At 48.8% G+C, this 21,890-nt stretch overlaps 1 protein-coding gene across 1 annotated transcript in view; it reads left to right on the top strand.

Annotated features, from left to right (window-relative positions):
• Window positions 1-21,890, top strand: part of ASIC2 (acid sensing ion channel subunit 2) — a 210,517-nt gene that overhangs the window by 142,352 nt on the left and 46,275 nt on the right. Inside the window, exon 3 of the mRNA XM_059669510.1 lies at window positions 12,996-13,123. Within this exon, the coding sequence (XP_059525493.1) occupies window positions 12,996-13,123 (128 nt within the window). The remainder of the gene's footprint in view (window positions 1-12,995; window positions 13,124-21,890) is intronic.

Genomic DNA, 21,890 nt, shown 5'->3' on the forward strand with positions numbered 1-21,890 from the left:
TCTATGGAGGGAGTGGCCACATAGGGCTTGGTGACCGAGGCAGAGTCGTGGGTCAGGAAAGTAGCATCAGAGAGACAGACCCGGGATCCACCTGCAGCTCTCCCGTTGCTCTCGGTGTGGCCGAGGATGCGGGAATGAGCCTCAGTTGCCTCATCCATAAAGTAGAGATCAATAAAGCAAACAGAACCCGTCCCCTTGACAAGATGGCTGAAGGACCAAAGGCGAGCTCTCGGCCACGTGTGGACAGGAGAAGCATGATCATGACGACCCGTAGCTGGGGGGACAGTCACACGGCCCCAGAGGCAGAGGGCATCGCCAATGTCTCGCAGCTGTAACGGGGGGCCTAAACCACCTCAACACCTGGGCATCATCTGCTCAAAGCAGCCTCTGCTAATTCTCGCCTTGCCTCGTGGACAGCTTCATCTCTCCGCAATTTAAGGAGGCAGCGGGGGAACCACCCCTCTGGGTGTAATCCTGACATAGAAGGGACCTTGGGCACCCATAGGTAGAGTAGGAAAAGGCACCCTCATGGGGTTGACCCAGCCCAATGGGCTCATGCTTAGCGAATAGAGGGAGCGACTATGAAAATTATCAAAAGTGTCCTTTTCTCTGGGCTGACAGCATCTGGCACTAGGATGCCCCTTGGCCAAACCTCCTTGTGCAGGGCACCCTGGGAATATGCCCTTTTAAAGAAGGCAGGCTCGGTTACACGCGGGCCCTGTGGGAAGGCAGGCCTTTGGGATAGCACGTGCTCTGAGAATGAAAAAGCCCCGGGAAACTCTGGTCAGACAAGGTAAACACGGGTACGCGTTGCAGGAAGGCTTTCACACGCTCCCATGATGCCTCCAAGATAGCAGGATTGCACGCCGCACTTATTTCCCAGATGCCTTTGAGCGAAAACCTCTGTTCTCATGGAGGAGCTCACAAAATAGAAAAAGGACCGAAAAGCTGTCCTAGACTGTGGACATGTGGCTTTCATGGCCAGCATTTCCTAAAGGAAATTAAACCGAAGGCGGGTGGGAGGTTGTTAAAAGTGAAACTCTGTGCCGATGCCTCGATGCCTCAGAGAAACTTCAAAGACCCTTCGGCAGTGGGTTGTCTAGGATGCGCATGAGAGAAACCAGATTCAAAGGAGTTTAGGCATAAAAGGAATTGTGTTGCCCCAGAATCCAAGGCAAACTTCAACAACCAAACAGCGGGAGGGCACAGAGGCAAATTCTGAAACAACTGGAACGGAAGGTTCAGGCCCCCTCCCATCTCTCCCTCCTTCTCTGGCCTCTCCTCTCTCTGAATCCCTTCATTTCTCTCTCACCAGAGACAGGCTTTTTTCACACATTTTTTTCCCCCACACATGGTTCCCAGTAGTTTTACATTTTACACACCCTACCACCAGCAAGAGACTGTTCTGAGTCTCTCTCTGATCCCTATTAAAAACAAACAAACAAACAGGGGGGGAATCATTGGCCCAGCTCAGTCTGATGCCCGCCCCTGGACCAATCAGTGACCAGGCAGTGAGTTCATAGAAGGACATGGGAGCCCTAAGGAAGCTGGGGAGATGGTAGCTGGAAGGAGTTTCCAGAGATTGTCTCAGGAATGGCCATGCTGGGGGAGGTAGGAATTGGGCTGAGGGTGAGGGTGAGGGTGAGGGTGGGTTACACCTGAGGAAACTAGAATCGGTGTACAGGGAGCTCTATTTTTTTAATAGAGTTCTTTTTTTTTTCTTTGTTTAATTAATTTTTAGAGAGAAAGAAACATTGATTTGTAGTTTTACTAATTTATGCATTCATTGGTTGATTCTTCTATGTGTTCCTGACCAGGGATTGAACCCGAAACCTTGGTGTATCTTCCCGGTGCTCTAACCAATTGAGTTACCTGCCCAGGTCCTGTACAGGGAGCTCTTTAGTGAACTCAATTTCTGGATAGATAGGCTCCAATAGGGCCCCTCCCTTTCTCATCTCCCTCTATCCTTCATTCACTCCTTGGCAAAATATATTTTTATCAAATATTATCTCCTTGTTTTCTCCAAATCCTAATATTGTAGAAAAATTTGCTATTATATGTTTGAACAAAGGTGTGACTTTTGAGAGTCTCTATGCTCTAATAGAAGTATATATCCGGATATTCTCCTCTGCCTCATCACCTCCTATTTCGTCCCCTTGTTCACTTGGGTCTAGCCACACTGGCTTCCCTGTGGCTTCTGGGACATTCCAGGAACGCTGTCACTGTAAGACATCTGCATTCTCCATTCCTTCCACCTAGAATTCTCTTCGCTCAGACCCACGTGGCTAATTGCCTCATCTCCATCAAGTCTTTGCTCCGTGAGGCCTACCTTGACTGCCTTATTTAAAATTGCACTCCACCCCACTCCTCACCTCTCTTCATCTGTTCTATGGCATGTGTCACCTTCAAGTATACCATATGATTTACTTATTTTCTCTTGTCTCTCCCCTTTTACTAAAACACATGCTCTAGAAGTTAGATATCTTGGATGTCTGGCTCTCTTACATACACCAAGTTAATAAATATATGTTTTGTTGAGAGAGAAAAAGATTTCTATGCACACTGATGGGGCCAGGATGAGGGCGACACTAACTTTAATGAGGAGCTACTGTGTGCCGTGAATATTCTGTCCCATGAATCCTCCCAATTACCCTGATGTCAAGGGTTACAATCCCTTGAAAGACAGAGAAACTGGAGCCCAGAGAGGTTGCATAAGCTTTCTAAGAACACACACCTCGTTAAGTAGTGGTACCAAGCGGAAAATCCACTAGGGAACCCAAAGGCAATTCTCCTCTCACTACATTCCTTTCATGTTCAAAATGTGATTGTGAAGGCACTCCCGTGAAAGTAGCTCAGGGGAAGAAAAGGCTCAGTGGCACCTCTAAAGAGAGAATGGCCTGTAATGATAGGCCTGTTGATGTTCTTTTCTTATTTTGTTCTGTGTTTTGTTTTTGCTTTTTGCAATAGCAGAATCCTTGTGTTGAACAAACGCTTTAGCACAGCCTCAATGTATAAAACAGAAGAAGGCAGAGCCACTCCAGTTCAATTGGAGGTGGGAGCCCAATTTGATTTCTCCATGTTCGCTGTGTTCATGTTCGCTGTGGTGGCTGTGGACATTCCCTGAGGGAAAGCCCAGGCTCCAAGGATCCCAGTGTGAAAGCCATTGGGTAGACGGAAGTTATTGGGATGCAAGCAGAGTTGGTTGGTTCTGTGGCTGTGTACCTCACGGAGACCACCTCGCAGCATCTTCCCCCTTCTCCCCGGATGGTGAAGGGAGCCCATGACGGGTCTGCTGAGCTCCAGAGCCTCGGGGAGGTTGAGGGTCTAGACTTCTGGTTGAACGTGGTGGGTTGGACATCGGTGTTTATGGACGCTCCCTCCCCAAACCCACCTAAATGGCAATGAAGCCTTCATTTTTTAAGGGCAAAGTGGATGGGAGAGGAGATAACAGTAGATGTCAGCAAATGTGTAGAAGATGGAAAGCAGATGGTATCTGGCTCACAGAGCAGACGAGGCTGACGATAACATTCGGCACTGGGAAACCAACTAAAGCCAATCAATTCTCAGCACAGAAGCTCAAGCAAGGATCAGGGGTTGGAGGCATCAGATTCTCCCGAAGATAGGGATGAGAGTTGGAGTTAAAATGGGGAGGATTAATTTAAAATCCGTAAGAGAAGCTGTTAAGTCCTCCAGATAGCCTCCCATGGCCCAAAGCAGCTGGACAAACCTCTCTCTACCTGGAGCTGAAAATAAGATTGAAACAGACAGGCTCTGGGTTTGGGAAAACCGGGCCAAGCTGAGGGCATAAGTGAGGTGCCGTACAGAAAACAGGGAGATGAGCTGAAGTTCGGCTTACTGAGTAGGGAGACCTCCAGCCAGGCTAATGTACCCTCACCCCCAAATGGGATTCTGGGGGAATCCCTTCCTGGAGACATTAACACGCTCAAGAGAAATGACCCCCACAGAATGGCCGTCAGGAACCTCCAAACAAAACGGCCTGGTTAGCTCACTCCAGAGTGCGGTCCCTTGGTAAGTCCTCCCACACATAGGGAATGGCTGCCGCTTTGAAGTACCTCTTCACTATGGACAGCCAAAAAGCCAGACATTTGAGGGAAAGGAACTAAAACAAACCACTTAAGAAAGAAACAGAGATAATAGTTAATGGCACGAGCTGTAGAGCCAGACTAGAGCCTGGGTTCAAATCCCGACTATACAATTTACCAGCTGTGTAACCTTGGGCAAGTTACTTAACTTCTCTGGGCTTCATTTCCATCACCCGTAAAATGGCAATGACGTTATTATCTGCACTGTAATGTTGTGAGGAAGATTGAAATGAGTTAATATTTGTGAAGTTCTAAGAAAAGTGTCTTCATAATAGTAGGCACTGTGTGTTTGGTAAATGAAAAACATAAATGCAGGGAACAGAAAGAACATCAAACTGTTTTAATTAAAATTCTCAAGAGATAAGAGATGGTACTGCATCCATAAACATGAGCTATTAAAATAGGATGCTATGAAAAAGTAACATTCAAAAAAGAAGTTTTAAAAACTTGAAATTAAAAATATGATTGCAAACATTTTTTTTCAAACTCACAGAAGGATTAAAATTGAGGAAACCTCCTGAAAAGTAAGACAAACAGATGGAAAATGGGAGGAGAAAAAATATGAAAATGAGAGGGTAAATCCAGGAAGTCCAACTTCCTACCATTAAGAGTTCTAGAATAACAAAACTGAGAGATGGAGAAGAGGATGTTGCCAAAGAAATAACATAAGAAAAATTCCCAGCTGAAGTACGTGATTTTCCATATCAAAAGAATTCACCTGTCTGCAGGAAGTGGCGAAACAAGTCCTGTCCACAATAAGTAGCAAAACAATCAGACTAAGACGCATCCTTGAAAAATTCAGGCTAACAGAGATAAGCAGAAGCCCTTAAAAGTTTCTGGAAAGAAAAAAAACAGGTCACATACCTAGGATCTAGAATCGGAATAGCCTGGGATTTCCCAACAGAGTTTAAGCCAAACGACAACAGCTTAGTGCTTTCAAATTGGGGGTGGGGGAAAGGGAAAAGGACTTGTTTTTCTAGGATAGAATTACTTTTTATTTAAGTATAGTTGGGGATATATTGTATTGGTTATATTAGTTTCAGGTGTACAATAGAGTGAGTCAGCATTTTTATACCTTACAATGTGGTCTCCCCTCCCCCTCCTAGTAACCATCTGTCACCATGGAAACTTACCACCGTATTACTGACTGTATGCCCCTTCATCTTTTTCCCCCATTCCTCCACCCTCCTCCCTTCTGATAACCATCCCTTTGCTCTGTTTCTATGAGTCTGTTTTTGTTTTGGTTTGTTTGTTCATTTGTTTTTTCTTCTTATAGTCCACATATAAGTGTCCTTCCCTGTTTGACTTATTTCACTTAGCACAATATCCTCTAAGTTCATCCATGTTGTCAAAAAATGGCAAGGTTTCATTCCTTTTTATTGCCGTGTAATATTTCACTGTGTATATATACCACATCTTTTTTATCCATTCATCTACCAATGGACACCCAGGTTGCTTTCATATCTTGGCTTTTGTAAATAACGCTGCAATGAACATGGGGGTGCATACATCTTTTCCAATTAGTGTTTTCGTTTTCTTCAGATAAATATCCAGAAGTGGAATTGCTGGGTCATATGGTAGATCAATCTTTAGTTTTTGAGTAATTTCCATACTGTTTTCCATCGTTGCTGCACCAACTTGTAGTCCCACCACCAATGCACAAGGGTTTCCTCTTCTCCACACCCTCGCCAGCACATGTTACCAGCTGACTTTTTTATAATAACCATTCTGACTGGTGTGAGGTGGTATCTCATTTGCATTTCCCGGATGAGCTAACATAGAATTCTGTATCCAGCAGGCTACAAATGAAGTGTGAAGGTAGAATTTGGTTTCAAATATATTCCAATATTCAAACATATTTAAATATATTCACAAATATAGTTTTTGATGAGAACATTTAAGTTCTGCTCTCTTAGCAAATTTCAAATATACAATACAGTGTTAGCAACTACAGACACGTGTTTCACATTAGATCCTCTGATCTTATTCACTTTCTCACTGAAAGTTTGTACCTTGTACCAGCCTCTCCCTACTTCCTTCTTTCTCCCTATTTCTCCCCAGCCCCTGGCAACCATTTTTCTATGCTCTGTTTCTATGAGTTTGACTTTTTCTTTGTCATTTCTGTGACGCGATACCTCACAAGCCAAACAAAGAGAAAGAAACAGTAAAAACAAAAGAGTTACACAAGAAAGGAAGAAGCAGCAGAACCTACCACAGAGCTGGGGGGATGGTCACAGTCATGATCATGTAAGAGCTGGACGCCAACTTAAACAAAATATCATAAAATGATCTACAGGAAGGTAAAAGGAACATAAATATGGCGGGACGGTTCAGGTAAGAAGCCTCCATCCTCATATCCACGGTAGGACTTCAGTAGAGAATATATAAACATTTTAGAAACCAGGAAATAACTGTCAAGCGGTTGATGTCCATGAACCTCTGAAAGGAAATACCAGAAGGAACAGCTGCCTCTGAGGAGTGGGACTCGGGGCGTGGGGAGAGCTGGAGCAGGGCACTGCTCTTTGTCATTGGCAGTCTCGCGGCCCATTTGGCTTGTAAAATTATGCACATATATTGCTTTGGTAAAAATTAAATTTAAAATAATCATGAATTTTCCATGTAGCTGGAAGGCCTGAGCAACTATCAAGGGTAGCCCATTCCCTTTTCCCCATCACAGCAAGAGCAGATGCAGATGGTTGCTATGGTTTCTCCAACAACTGCTCCCCAGGGAAAACTCTGGCCTTGACGCCTGGTGCTGAGGGCCTCCCTAGAAGTACAGTTGCAGGCTGTGACATGAACTTGGAGAGTCCTGAGCACAAGGCCATGCAGCAGAGCAGCCTCTGTGCTGCATGGTGGGTCTCTACAGGTGCCTGGATAGATGATGCTGTAAGTCAGAACCCACACTGGAGTCAGCAGCCATTGCACACCCAGAAGAAACCTGACTTGCATCATTTCCAGAAGACCTACTAAGTGCTAGGCAGAAAATATATGTACGCCAGTTAAAACTCCCAACCAGGTCTTAGTTGATTTGGCTCAGTGGATAGAGCATCAGCCTGCAGACTAAAGTGTCCCGGGTTCGATTCCAGTCAAGGACACATACCGGTTGCAGCTTGATCCCTGGCCTTGGTCAGGGAGCATGCCGGAGGCAACCAATCGCTTTGTCTCTCTACAGTGATGTTTCTCTCTGTCTCTCTCCCTCCCTTCTACTCTCTCTAAAAATCGGTGGGAAAATATCCTCGGGTGAGGATTAACAAAAAATAAAATAAAGCCGAAACCGGTTTGGCTCAGTGGATAGAGCGTCGGCCTGCGGACTGAAAGGTCCCAGGTTCGATTCCGGTCAAGGGCATGTACCTGGGTTGCGGGCACATCCCCAGTAGGAGATGTGCAGGAGGCAGCTGATTGATGTTTCTCTCTCATCGATGTTTCTAACTCTCTATCTCTCTCCCTTCCTCTCTGTAAAAAATCAATAAAATATATTTTTAAAAAAATAAAATAAAAATAAATAAAAAATAAAACTCCCAGCTAGGCAGGTGAAGGGCTGAGGGGAACATCTCAGAGGTGGGTGAAACAGACCCACCTCAGCATTCGTGTCTGCCTAGCCAGTAAGTCGCCAAGAGCACCTACTGTGTGCCAGGCACACAGGGATACAGATAAAAAGGCCCAGGCCAGGCTTTCAAATTGTTCACCATCTAGGGACCATGTTGAGGCTCCATTTATGTAGCAGATGGATGTTCATTGATCCAGTAGCCCTCATGTAAAGTGCCTAAGGAGTGCCAGGCATTCGCAGTCTGGTCAGGGGACATGTGAACAATTAAATGTCACTAAGTGCTCTGACAGACAGAGGATAGATGGAGCACAAAGGAGGGGGCAGTAGGTTCTGGAAGGGAGGACAGGGTATCTCAGGGGAGGATTCAGAGGGGAGACGACCTTTGCTCTTAGTCTCAGGCCTGTTTCCCAGGTGGCTAGGCAGTGGTGGGAATTAGGCCATGGCAGGTAAGATGCCAGGGAGAGGGAGGGGCGTCAGAAGTGAAGGCCAAGAACATCCCAGGGCATCCTGCAGTGGCTGGATCTCAGGCTGGGCCCCAGGGCTGCTGAGGTGGGCAGAGGCCAGATCACCATGGCCCTAGTGGGTTCTGCTAACACACAGATGTTCTCCTGTGAGTCCTTCTACCCGGAGCGTGGTCCTCCAACCAGCAGCATCGTTGTCCCCTGGGAGCTTGTCAGAAATGCAGACTCTCAGGCCCCACCCAGAATCTGCACTGTAACCAATGGTCTCCAGGTGGCTCACATGCTGGCATGGGAAGCTCTGAGCTGGACCACTGTTTCCACCCCTTGGAAATACAAGGGCTTTTTAACATCTGGATATTTCTCCCACGTCACCTCCACACGAACACTGCCATGCTTCTCTATATTCATTGACTGAGAAAATAGTAACAAGAAGTCCCTATGAGTTCGGGAATGCTTTGAATGGTTTTGAATTCTATAATCACATCGCAATCTAGCTACACGATCTGTTCGGCCATCTGGTTATGTATACCTTATTCCCGCCACCGGTGTGTGTGAACAGGATTTTTATGAATAGAATCTTAATCATCCACCAACTTCCCCTATAATTTCAGAGACAGGGCTCTCCCTGGCGGCTTTTCAAGGGTGGTGTCTCCTGCACGCCAGTCGTCCACCCGGACTTATCAGCCTTCTTCACAAGTCATTTATAATCTCTGAGCCTGAATGCACCAGGGAAACTCATTTAAAGAATCCTTGGAATAAATCTTTCTGTAATGAGAGCAGACCCAACTCCACCCGGGTTGCCTTCACTAATGTATGTTTTATAAATATTCTATTTAAGAGGCGTGTGTTACGTGTAGCCACTCTCCTCTGTTATATAGCCAAGTCCTGACATCAACTGTCCCCTTCCCCAACACGAGTACATCACTCTGCAGTATATAAGGTGCTTCGCCTGCATTCTATCTTCTGGTCCTTACCCATACACTCTTAGGACGGACATAGACAGAGCAGTTCTTCATTTAACAGAGCAGCCCATTTAACAGATGTGGTAAGCAAGCCTCTGGATGCTGAATGACTCTCCCACGACCCATGGCTATCATTAGAAGTATTGGAACTCGGGCTTCCATCCATAGCTTCTGATTTGGCTCTTGACTCTTTCCACCAAGAGCTAGTGTTGCTTAAAAATTAAAACAGAGCCTGGCCCCGGTGGTTGGACATCAACCTTTGAACCAGAGGTCACAGTTCAATTCCCAGTCAGGGCACATGCCCGGGTTGCGGGCTGGATCCCCAGTAGGGGGCCTGCAGGAGGCAGCCAATCAATGATCCTCTCTCCTCATTGATGTTAATATCTCTCTCTCTCTCTCTCTCCCTTCCTCTCTAAAGTCAATTTTTAAAATATTTTAAAGAAAATTAAAACAAAGCAAAACAAAAAGGGTTGCCTTGGGCAGCACTTGGTATAACGGAGGGTAGCATGTTTTTGCTGCAGCATGTCCTAAGGCCTTTAAAATGCCAATGTGCTTTGAGGCTCTGCAGGAGGGGCTGGGGTTTGCAGCGCTCACCCAACTTCCGTAGCCATTTGATAACATCTGGATCAGGAGCTGTTGGTGGGAACACTCAGCTACACCGAGCTGCTGCCCGGAACAGACATAATTGCATCCCATCCCGCATGGGGACACGATGTTGATTTTATTTCTTCCAGAAGCTCCCCTGGCGTCTAAATGGCACCTGTGGGCATTCAAGCGCCCATCCCTGTCCCAGGTCCGGGTGTTCTTACCGAGGCAAGCTGCTTACCTAGGCCTGTCTGGCAGGGGAGGGGTGGACAGGGAGGGCAGGACACACATCACCCAGCTTGAGCCAGGCAGCGATGTGTGGATTCTTTGGTGGCCTTCAGAAAATTCAGCCTCTTCTGAATTGATGTGAGTGCTGAACAGCATGTCTTTTGTTCAGAAATCTCTTTTTCAGGACATTCAAATGAGAGGCAGTGAGGTTCGGAGACTGGTGCATGATCCGCAGCTCACGGAATTGTAGAGCTGAAAACAGAGAGATAGCACACTTTCATTTTAGCAAAGAGGACACTAAGGCTCAGAGAGGCAGTATAATGTGTTCGAAGTCACACAGCTGTTCTGCAGTGGGCTGTGAACCAAACCCAGAGCTGCGCTCTCAGAGCCTGTATTTCCTTGGTCCTCCTCCCAGGCCCCACCTTAGCCCGCTTGGGTTTCTCTGTAAGAGCCCAGAGAGCATGAGGGACCAAGACGGGCCCCTCGTTGACCACCCGAGCTGCGTGTGGCAGACCCTTCCCATAAGGACTCTCAAGGGCTAGGGCTGGGGCCTGGGTCCCTATCACTGTCGCTGCCACATGCTCAGTGAGCAGTGCCCTGAACTCGGGGATGAGAGAGTACAGGCTGCTAAGCCCAATATAAATTCAACTACTTTGCCTCCTCCATCCCTGCCAGCTTGGAGCCTTATTAGTTTGTCATCGGGACCACTGCCTCTTCTAGCCAACTGGCAAAGGGCAAGGAGGGTCAGGGGTCAAGGGCCCTGACTCCTGGGCTCTGCTCAGCCCCCACTTGTCATGTGGCCAGTGGCCACTGTCTTCTCTGTGAGCCTCAGTGTTCTCGCCTGAAAGATGAGAGATTAGTTGAATTGAAAAAGTGTCAAGGGCTCTCCTAGCTCCAAAATTCCATGCATCCATGAATCATAAACCCCCAGGCCTGGGCCTGCCCGTTATTCTCTCTCTCTCTCTCTCTCTCTCTCTCTCTCTCTCTCTCTCTCTCTCTCTCTCTCACACACACACACACACACACACACACACACACACACACACACACTCCGGTCTCCTACCTGGGCCACCAGTGACTGAACCCAACCAGAGCAGAGAGTGAGGGAGCCCATCAGTACAGTCTCTGCCAAGGCAGCTTCCAGGGAGAGCACAGTGGAGAGGACTGGCCAGGGGACGGACAAACGGAAGCAATCCTGCACAGACGACGCCCACCACCACACGGCCAGCCTCCCTCCCCACCTTTTCCTTCCAAGCTGGCCAGCCCAGCCACTGTCACAAAGCCAGCCTCGTCCAGCATAAAATTGCTCTGTAGCAGGCACCACCCTGCCTCAGCCTAGAAAATTTCTCCGGATTTTCCCAGCCGCTTCCCCTCCCACTTCTCCCCAGTGTTTATTTCCTCGGCGTGTTTCCTGTAATTTCCAAAGATGAAAGATTTAAGCTTCTTTTATTGCGATGTACTTCCCCTGCCCTATTATGCATTCTGCCCATCGGGCCCCATCTCCCCCCGCAGAGCCCTCGCCTCTCTGCATGAGCAGAAAACACCGCAGGTAGACCTCGCCTCCTGCCGCCGTGGCCGCGCTCCTGAAAAACGAAAGAGAGGCCCAGCCTCCGCAGGTTGAACCAGCTCCACCGCCCTCCTCCTGATTCAACATCATCTTTCATGTTAAGCTGTCTGGGTGTCAGCCTGGTCCCAATTAACCGGGGTTCCCAACACTGTGTGTGTGGTAACTTCCCCGTTGTCTGTGCTCTCGCTCGCTCCCTGGGGCTTTGGATCCTGGTGTTCCTGATGTGTAAACAAATCCTTCACCGCACCGGGCCAGCTCCGTGTTGAATCATTTAGTGGTGAGAGGAATGTGAGAACGTGAATACTTCGGTCCAGCACCAATTGGGTTATCGCAGGGCTGGCTTCCTGGATGTGCGACCCATATAGTCGCAGGTCCCCATGCTCAGAAGGCTTCCATGTTCTGCTACGGCTGTCTGAACACATGATGTTTGAGTGATGTTTTAGGAAGGGGCCCCGCATTCTCATTTGGCATGGGGACCCAAAAGCTGTCTGGGTCGTCCCGGCTACTGCTACTGTTGTCGCCGCGGTTGTTGTTTGGTGAGCGGCCCACCTGCATCTCAGCAGGTGAGGCCTCCCGAGGCCGAGACATGGGAGGGAGCCTGTCGCTGGGCAGCGTGTGGTGTGGTGTTTCTCAGTGTCCAGTCAGACCCTGAGCAGGCTCACAGCTGGTCCAAGGGCAGAAAACAGTAGACTCAGCTGAGGACACTTCCTCACTTATTTGCTGCATTCAACCATTACTGAGCTCTGCTCTGTTCCAGGCGCTGGGCTGGAAGGAATATGCCAGTGAAGACCTGTTCCCTTTCTCCAACCCTCATTCAGAACCCAGAGCCGTGAAGCAGGGCACCTGCTGGCATGAAATAAACCACACCACAGGGGGTAGAAAGTGGTGGGTTGTAAGTCAGGTGATCTGGCTTCTAGCCCTGCCCTGCTCTTGGCTCACTGTGTGACCTTGGGCGAGTCAGTTGCCCTCTCTGGACTAGATCACTGCTTGCCCAAATGTGTTTGGCCTCAAACACACCATAGAAGAATTTCCAGAAATGCAGATTTCTGGGCTTCAAACAATATAAATTTATTGTCTGACAGTTCCCGAAGCCAGAATCTAGGTGTTGGCAGGGCTGCGTTCCTTCTGGAGGCTCCAGGGAAAATCCCTTCCCTTTTCCAGCTTCTGGAAGCTGCCTATATCCCTTGGCTTGTGGCTCCTCCCTCCATCTTCAGAGCCAGTAGCACAGCATGTTCCCATTCTCTCTCTGACTCTGCTCCTCCTACTTCCCTCTTGCAAGGACCCTGTGATCACACTGGAACCCACGGAGAGTCCCAGATACTCTCCCACCTCAAGATCCCTAACTCATCATCTCTGCACTGTCCCTGTGCCAGGGAAGGTAACCTTTTGACAGTTTCCAGGAATAAAGAGAGGGTCAACTTTGAGGGCTTTTAGTCCGCCGGCCACATGGCCTCTCTAGTGTACCTTTGAGCGTGTCAGTCTCAGGGCTCCATAGCACCTGTAGTTTCTGACCCACGGCTCTGTCCCATTTTGTTCTTCCAGAGGAAACGACGTTTGAAGCAGGAGTGAAAGTTCAGATCCACAGTCAGTCTGAGCCGCCTTTCATCCAAGAGCTGGGCTTTGGGGTGGCACCAGGGTTCCAGACTTTCGTGGCCACGCAGGAGCAGAGGGTAAGTTCCTGGGCTCCCTCGGTCAGGGGTCCTCCTCCTCTCAGGCCACCTGCAGAGGGGTGAGGATCAGGAGAAATGGGATTCCCACTTCTGGAAGGTTCTGAATCCACCAGGAGGCTGGAGGACAGTTGGGGTTGGTAAAGGGGCTCCCCCTGAAAGTGGAGAAGGTGTCGGCTAAACTTCGTGACCCAATTCTCAGGAACCACATGTCAGTTCCCAAAAGTGGGTGTGAAGGAAACCCAGCTTATTGTCTTTTTCACTGAGTTGGTTGGGTGTGTTTTTTTATACCCAACTATTCTGGGTGGGGGGATTATTGGGACAGGGGTGGGGGGAACAGTAGACGATCTGAGAAACTGCTACCCAGGATTTGGTATGTTGCATCACTTGTGTTAATATAATTCAAAATTGCCTACACAAAGGTGAAGGAATGGGGTGTCACTCTCGTAATAGAATTAAGTGGAAGGAAGCCTCTTGCATGGGCTCCTGCCTGCTCTCTGGATTTAGTGCCAGGGGAGGGCCCCTCCCAGCCAACCAGGACTGCTACATCCACCCTGCATGTCAGCGGAGTGAGGACGGTCCCAGCCTCATGTCTGACATGGGTTTCACGTCTTAGAAGGGAAATTCTCAATTCCATTTTAAGGGAAGTGTCTCGGGGAAGTTCACAAATTCTCAGTCGGGAAGCAGGACTGCGGAGAGTTGCCGGGACTCCTTCTTTCTCATGTCCCTGGTGTGCCTGCAATAAAAGCGGGAGAGTGGAAGTCCTAAACCAGATTAGATGAGGCAGTTCGCCCTGGGAGGCCTGGGGCAAGGAGTGAGGGCAGTGAGTGGTGGGGACAGCGCTGTCAGGAGTCAGAAAGGCAGAATCCAGGAGAACATGGAGTGATCAGCAAAGAAGCACACGTAGATCTTACAGATTCAGCTTGTTTTTAAAATGTAACTCAAATGTTGTCTCTTATGTAGTACTGACCAGAGTTCTTTAGCCATTTTATAAAACAGTATTCTGTCTTAGAAACTGGGTTTAAATCTGTAAGCGAGCTATAGTTCTGAATCTCTGGGGGGGCGGGGAAATTGATGGTGTAGGATTCAGGTGTACTTAATACCTGGGCAGTTGCTGAAGGCCAAGTCCAGCCTCCATGGCAGCACAGAGGGGGTGGGCGGCAGCTTTGAGGCCAGGGCAGAGGAGGCTGGGAGTTGGCCCGGCCTTCCAGGCCCAGGGACTGAGACGGGTGATGGGAGCAGAAATGGAGTGTGTGAGGGCGTGCGCGAGGTGGGGAGTGAGCTGAGTCCCTAGGAAACCTCCCCCTTAAGGACAAAGAAGGCGGGCATGAACCAGACAGCAGGGAGCCACGTTTAGGGCTGAGGATTTGAGTCAGAAAAATAGCCTCGGTGATGTAAAGTACAGCCTAGGGAATACAGTCAATGCTATTGTAATAACTGTGTGTGGTGCCAGGTGGGTACCAGACTTATTGGGGGTGATCGCTTCATACGTTATATAAATGTCTAACCTCTGTGCTGTACACCTGAAACTAATGTAATATTGGCTGTCAACAGTAATTGAAAGAATTTTTTAAAAGAGTGAGAGTCCTGGCCAGTGTGTTCAATGATTAGAACATGGCCCCATGCATTAAAGTGTTCGATTCCCAGTCAAGGGCATGTACCTGGGTGGCAGGTTCAATTTCTGGCCCCAGTCAGGGCGAGTGTGGGAGGCAACCAATCAACGTGTCTCTCTCACATCAATGTTTCTCTCTCTCCCCCCGACTCCTAATCTCTAAAAATCAATGTAAAAAAATATCCTTGAGCAAGGATTAACAATAGCAACAAAAAATTAAGAGTAAAAATGCAGACTAACAAGTCGAGGCGTGCAGATGCAGGGGCAGTCTGGGTGCACCAGAGCCCAAGAGATGAGCCGAGGTGTGACAGCCCGCCTCTGAGTACTGCCAAGCTGGACCCTTGTCAAAGCGCCCAGGGCAGACTTGAACCAGTAGTACACTCATTGCAACTAGAAAGAGGGTTCGGCATGAACTGAACTCAACTTCGATTTGTCCAGAGGTGATTATGGCAGTCAGGGAAGTGAAACATTCCAGAGTGTGGAGGAGAGGTCGGTCCACTTGAAACACGCCTGAGTGTCCAGCTGGCATGCATCCAAGTTAGGCCCCCACCCTCCCGTACACACAGGGAGACAGAGACCCATCTTCAGGGGTTGGCAGGAACAAATAGTCAATTCTTTGGGCAGCTTTGAGTTTTCTCGGGCGGGGATTCTCAGGGGGCAGCGGGCAGGGCTCGGCCTCAGGATGTAGCTCTGAGCTGTCAGAGACCATGGTAGTGTTTGTTCGGGTCTTTGTAGGCCAACCTAGAGTTTGTTCCAGGAGAGAATCTTGGTCAGTCCCTCCTTCTGCGTGTTGTGTGAGCAAGCTCTCCTCCCTTCAAAGACCCAGGCGTGGCTTAGACAATGACTCGCTATGTGCATGATTCTTTGACTCTAAAGGTGAGTTTCTGACCCGTTGCCCAGGATAAATTGGACTTTGTGGGCTGTTCACTATAACTGCCACACCTGTCGTGAGTGACTTACCTGGGCTGACATCTGTGTCCACATTGCTATCAGCATGAGGGCAGGCGAGTAGCATTCTCTGAACCCACAGGGTCACTCTGCCTGGCCACTAGCAAAGGTCAAAGGTCAGAGAGAAGGAAGCTCTTTGCAGATAGCCATTTCTTTGGCCTGAGAGATGCACGTATCCCTCCCCCAGCCCCACTTCCCCTGCATCAGTGACACTGAAGACATTTCTATACAGGTCTTGTAATGTAGAAATCCACAACCTATATGTTCGTGTTGAACAATGTCACCCCAATCAATTCAATAAATTAAAAAATAATAAGTAAATGAATAAATAAGTAAAAGGAAATATCTGGGCTGGGTGGGAAGGTGGAGCTGATGACTTCCACGAATCCTCCCGTCGCTTCCCCTCCCTGGTCTGAAGCAGAGGGACTCCCCACAGTGGGTGGGAGCAGACACATTCCCAGCTTCGGAGGGCAAATTCGTTATTTGCTTTGAAGTATATTCGCAGAAAATCAGCCTCATTCAGATCCGTATCACCATGGTAATTATAACTAATACTAATATATTTCGTTAAACATTTTACAGTCTTCAAAGCATTTCCGCATCATCTCATCTGATCATTTCATTCATATTAATAGAGAAATACAAAAACACATCCCAGAGCTAAATCTGATAATCTGTTATGTTTACATGTATATGAAAGAGCGTATTCATAGGAAATAAGACTTGAAGGAAAGAAGCCAAAAGACCCACAGTGGGGCGATGATGAATGATTTATTTTCTTTTCTGGGTTTTTCCTTGTGTTGTATAATGTGGCTTTGCTTGGTTTCTCATTCAGCAAATATTTGTTGAGCACCTATTATGCGTGAAGGGATGCAGACACCACGGTGAACACAGCAGAGCCAGGGTCTGTCCTCATAGAGCCTTTGTAGTCGTGTTTTTTCTCATAAAGAAAAGATAGTAATTAAATCATGGGAAGCCAAGTGTAATTTGGGGGTCTGCCCCCCTTTGTACATTTCCATCCTGCCGTGAGTACCGGCCTCGCCTACCCCGCTGACCTTGATGCTCAAACACTGTGTTTCATTGCTTCTAAGATGCCTGGTTTTTCATGTTGTAACGTTTCTGAAACCAGGGCTTGTTCCCCAATGAGCTGCATCTCACAGGTCCCATCGGCAGTGCTTTTACTTTCTTGGTGGCACAAAAGATCATGGTGCATCCCACAGCCTATGGGGTCTCCATGGATCCCATTCCAGGATTCCCTTGTTTGAGGTCAAAGTTCAAGGGAATCTGAAAGGAGATCAGGAGAGGTAACAAGACTGTGTGGAGCAGAAGGCTCTCCCCTGGAAAGTCGCTGTGAATCGTGCTAGGAAAACTGACTCCTGAGTGAGAGCCGTAGGAGGAACCGGTGACTTAAAGGAACCCTGCCATGAGCTTTATGCAAATGGAAAAGTCCTTCCACATGGGAAACTCATCCCACCCGTGCAGAATTACACACGCACTCCTTTCAGTATGTTCTCATTTTCTTCTGTCATCCAGTCCAAATTGCCTTTTTAAACTCAGTGTTTGCCCTAACCCCACTTAAGCCAAGGTATGCCCCTGCCTTTGTGGGCAACCTGAGAAATGTCCCCGTCCCTCCCCGACTAGCTCAGCCACTACAGCCCCTGCGAGACCCCAGGCCCAGCTCCCCCGGAGACAGGCATTGGGGTAGTGCGCTGGGAGCAGAAGCAGAACCCCGGAGACTGGACAAAAAGTTACTGCTGACGGAGCGCACACTGCCTGCCCGGCACTAAGCTGCGGAGACACTTGTCGTGCGTTATCTAATTTAGTCCCACAACCCCGAAAGGGGATAGTGTTACCTCCACGGTCCAGATGACAGAAACATAGTTAAGTAGCTTGCTTGAGGTCACATGGCCAGGGGAGTAGCAAGGCTCAGCTTTGAGCCAGGTCTGTCTGTGGGGAGAAAGCCAGACTACAACCCTGGGCCTCAGGTTTCCCATCCATAGACTGGGAGGACTGGGTTAAGTGACTTCAAAGGGCCTCCAGCATGAACAGCCTGGGAGCCCCTGCCTGTGTCCCTCCAGCACACAGCTGTCACCTGGGAGTTTGGCACCTGCTCCCTGCTCCACAGGAGCCGGAGTAAAGAGCAGCCCTGACATTAGAAGGGAGGCTCTGGGCATGCTCCTTGTTGGTGCTCATTCTTCAGCCCCATACACAGCGGTCACATCGCTACCCTGCCTAAAACCCTTACACTCCCGGGTTTACTGTAATTTCCAAAATGCCAGCCCATTAGAATGGCTTCTGAGACCCTCACCCCCCGTTTAAACCGCATTATCTGCCTCTGGTTGACCATCGTGTGCCCTACATTCCAGAACGGAGACCCATCCACCAAACACCCCACGCCCTTGGGTGTCTGCCTGGCTGCATTTGCACTCACTGTTCCTTCTGCCCAGAACCCCTTATTTGCCTGGCAAAGGTCTCTCCCTATTTCCAAATGCTGTTCAAAGAGCATGATCCCTAAGAAGACCTTCCCCTCCATCCAAGGAGCTCCTTACAACACGTTGTGCCTTCATTTATTCCTTTAGCAAATGCTCACTGAGCAACGACTGTGCAGGGAATATGAAGACGGGCAAGACCTGGCCCAGCCTTGGAGAGCTCACGGGCTGAAGTGGGCTTCTGAGAGACACAGAACTCTCCTTAAAGGACTTGCTTTCCCTTACGCATCACTGCTCCTTACACCTGCCTCTTAGGAACTTGCTGCTTTAACCTCCCTCAGCCTTGTCTCACTAGAGACTGACAGCTCCCTGAGAGCAAGGCTTGTGCCTGTCAGATTGTACATCCCCAGTGCCTTGCTTATATGTGAGCTCGGGAAATGTGCGTTGTTGAAACAATAAACGCACTCGAATGCTCCAATCTGCACTCTATGCTCAAACAGCACTCAAGATGCTGCACTGTAGCGCTCTCCCTGTCTCCACCACCCTCCCCTGCCAAAATGCCCACTAGAATCTGCCCTGAGGGCCCTCCATCTCCCTGAGGCTGTTAAGCCTGCCTGTGATGGATGGTGATATCTGTATCCTTTCTGGCTGCACGCTTAGAGACCCTAATCAAACCAAGAGCTTACGAAAGGAGTTGGGCTAGAGATATAGTAGATCTGGAAGCCGTCTGTGTACAGGAGAGTAGGTGGAGCAGACACGAAGGCCAGGACAGAACTCTGGGATGTGGGGAGAATTAGACGAGTAAGGGACTATCTGGGCAAGTGCAAATCTGAGGCCGTCACGTGGTGAGAGCACAATACAAACCGTCTTCGTTGTTGACATTACCAGTCAGACTCTGCCCCAAGTTTAAGAAGATTGCTAACAATTGTGATTTGATGTCAAAAGATTTATCATCTCTCGCCAACCCCCCACCCCCTGTTCAAATACCCGGGTGGAGATTCTTGTTTTCTAAATGTTTATCCATGTATTCATCAAATTTTTTTATCCTCACTTGAGGATATGTTGTTTATTGATTTGAGAGAGAGAGGAAGGGGTGGGGAGGGAGAGAGGGTGGTAGGAGGATAGAGAGAAAGAGAGAGAGATAAACATTGATGTGAGAGAAATATTGATCTGTTGCTCCCATACACACCCTGACTGGGAATCGAACCTACAACCTAGGTACCCTGACCAGGAATCAGACTTGAAACCATTTGGTGTATGGGATGAAGCTCCAACCAATTGAGTCACCCAGCCAGGGCTCATCAAATATTTAATCCACGCCTTGACCCTGCCTATGCTTCTTGGTATGCCTGCGAATGAACCTGGAGATCCTGGTTGTTGGTTGGCCACCAGCTTCATCGTTCAGGTCATTCTCTGGAACACATAGCCCTGGGTTTATATTTGAGGGTGTCAGACATACCTTGGGGGTTCAGGGTTGGAAATCACTACCCAGAGGTGTCTCATTCTCACCAAGAACCCTTTCCACTACCGGCTGGAACCTTTGGGATGAGAAGGATCCCAGTTCCACAGCCTGGACTCCAGGTTGGTTCCTCACTGGAGCTGTATCCAAAGTTCCATGAGAAAGCCCATTGTCTCACCACACCCTGCATTGAGCAGCTGCCCGCTGGCCCGGTCAGGGCTGTAAATGAAGGCAGACACTAACACGTGGGTCCTGCTGGCCTCAAAGAGGTCATTGGAAGGATGTCAGAGCCCAGTTGGCCCCTGCAGAAGCCTATGCCTTTGCCTTTGACGTGGGTTAGACCAGTTTTCCAACATCTGGAGGGAATCGCTCCATGGCTCACCACAAGAAACAGTATCCCCCACCTCAGGCCCAGCTGCCTCTCCCCTGCCTGCTTTGGGCAGCTCCCCTCACGCTCCCCAACACATCTTCCTGAGTGCCTTTCCCAAGAGAGGCTCATCGTCAATCTGGCACCCAACTACGTGATCCTTAATATCAGTGTCTCCATGGGCCCCCTTAGAAATAGAGCTTTTCCCAGTTTTCAAGCCAGGGGAGAGAATTTATCACACATGCCTTGAGCAACCAGACTGCCAAAGCAGGAGCCTCCTCCATACGGCAGCATCCAGCTCTGTTCCAGAAAGCAACACGGAGGCGTCGGAAGCCAGAATACCCCACTGTGTGGCCATTCACTCCATGATCAACAGAGGACATGGTTTCTCATAAACAGATGAAAATAGAAATCAATTAGGCATCTACTAGCTTAGCTGCTTCTTCACTTGTTACCACTCAAAGTAGAAATATCTTCAGATCGCCACATGGTTTTAACAATAGTTGGGTTTTCACCATTTTTTCCTACACAATGAGAACTTGTTTTTATGAAGGTGGAGGGATGGTGAGGAGGGGAGGAGGGAGGAGAACTGTGATTGGCTAGGATAAGGCAATGTGCTTAGCTCTGGGGTGAGGTGGGGTGTCCACATATGATATGCTCAAGTCTTAGACGGAGATAGTATTGCTCTATCCTGCCTCCTCTCTCCTTTCCTTCCAACAAAGAGTCTCCAGAGAGTTCTCTAGACTCACTTGTCTCTACCTCCTCACCTTCTTTTCATGTCCCAGCCCACCTGTAGCACACCACTGAAACTCTTCTTTGTCAAGGTCACCCATGGAGTCTTCACGACTAAACCCAATCTCTGTTGATAAGGATGCTGCTCACTTCTCAGGCTTCATCCCACCGGTTTTCTCGGCAGCATGTGGACGTAACCACGCCTCCCTGTGACGCTCTTCTCCACCCTGCTCTGGGTTTTTTTCTCGCCTCTCTGCCTGCTCCTCTTAGTCCTCTTCGTAAGCAGTTCTTTTCCTGTTCACCCCCTGAGAGGATGGGCACTCCGGATGCTGTTTCTGGCCTCTGCCAGTCTGCATTGTCCTTGAATGAGTTTGGCCTTGACCGTGACTTTCAGGTTGCCACCCCCAGCCCAGATCTCTTTCCAGAGCTCTAGACCCAGCACTACAGGTGCAGCTGAACGCCTCCTCTCAGAGTCCCACGGGCACCACAAAGGAACAGTCTAAACTGGGCTCATCCTCTTCCTGTGATTCCACACCTGCACCCTAGAATTGCTGCTTCCCCAACCCCGTAAACAACCTGAGTACAAATCTACATTCTTTAGATGTGTGTGACCTTGTGCCTCATTCTCCTCACCTGTAAAATAGAAATAAAGACAGTTACATTCAGTGGGTGACTAGAGGACTCAGTGAGTTAACGCATTCATGTAGAACAGCTCTTGGCATGTAGTAAGTGCTCAGTAAATGCTAGCTATTATTATTATTATACTAGAGGCCCAGTGCACGAATTTGTGCACCAGTGGAGTCCCTCAGCCTGGCCTGCAGGATCCGGCTGAAACTGGCTCTCCAATATCCCCTGAGGGATCCAGGATTGTGAGAGGGTGCAGGCCAGGCCGAAGGACCCCATCGGTGCACAATTGGGGCCACAGAGAGGTGTGGGAGGTTGGCCAGCTGGGGAGGGGCCACTGGAGAGCTCCAGGGTGTATCCAGCCTGTCTCACTCAGTCCTGATCAGCCAGACCCCAGCAGCAAGCTAACCTACTGATTAGAGCATCTGCCCCCTGGTGGTCAGTGCACATCATAGCCAGCAGTTGAGCGGCCTTAGCATAACATTAGCATATTACGCTTTGATTGGTTGAATGGCCAACAGGTCAATTGGACACTTAGCATATTAATCTTTTATTATATAGGCTCGCCCTAACTATTATTATTATATCACCCTAGGCAC

The sequence above is a fragment of the Myotis daubentonii genome, chromosome 16 (genome assembly GCF_963259705.1).
Source record: "Myotis daubentonii chromosome 16, mMyoDau2.1, whole genome shotgun sequence".
Lineage (NCBI taxonomy): Eukaryota > Metazoa > Chordata > Mammalia > Chiroptera > Vespertilionidae > Myotis > Myotis daubentonii.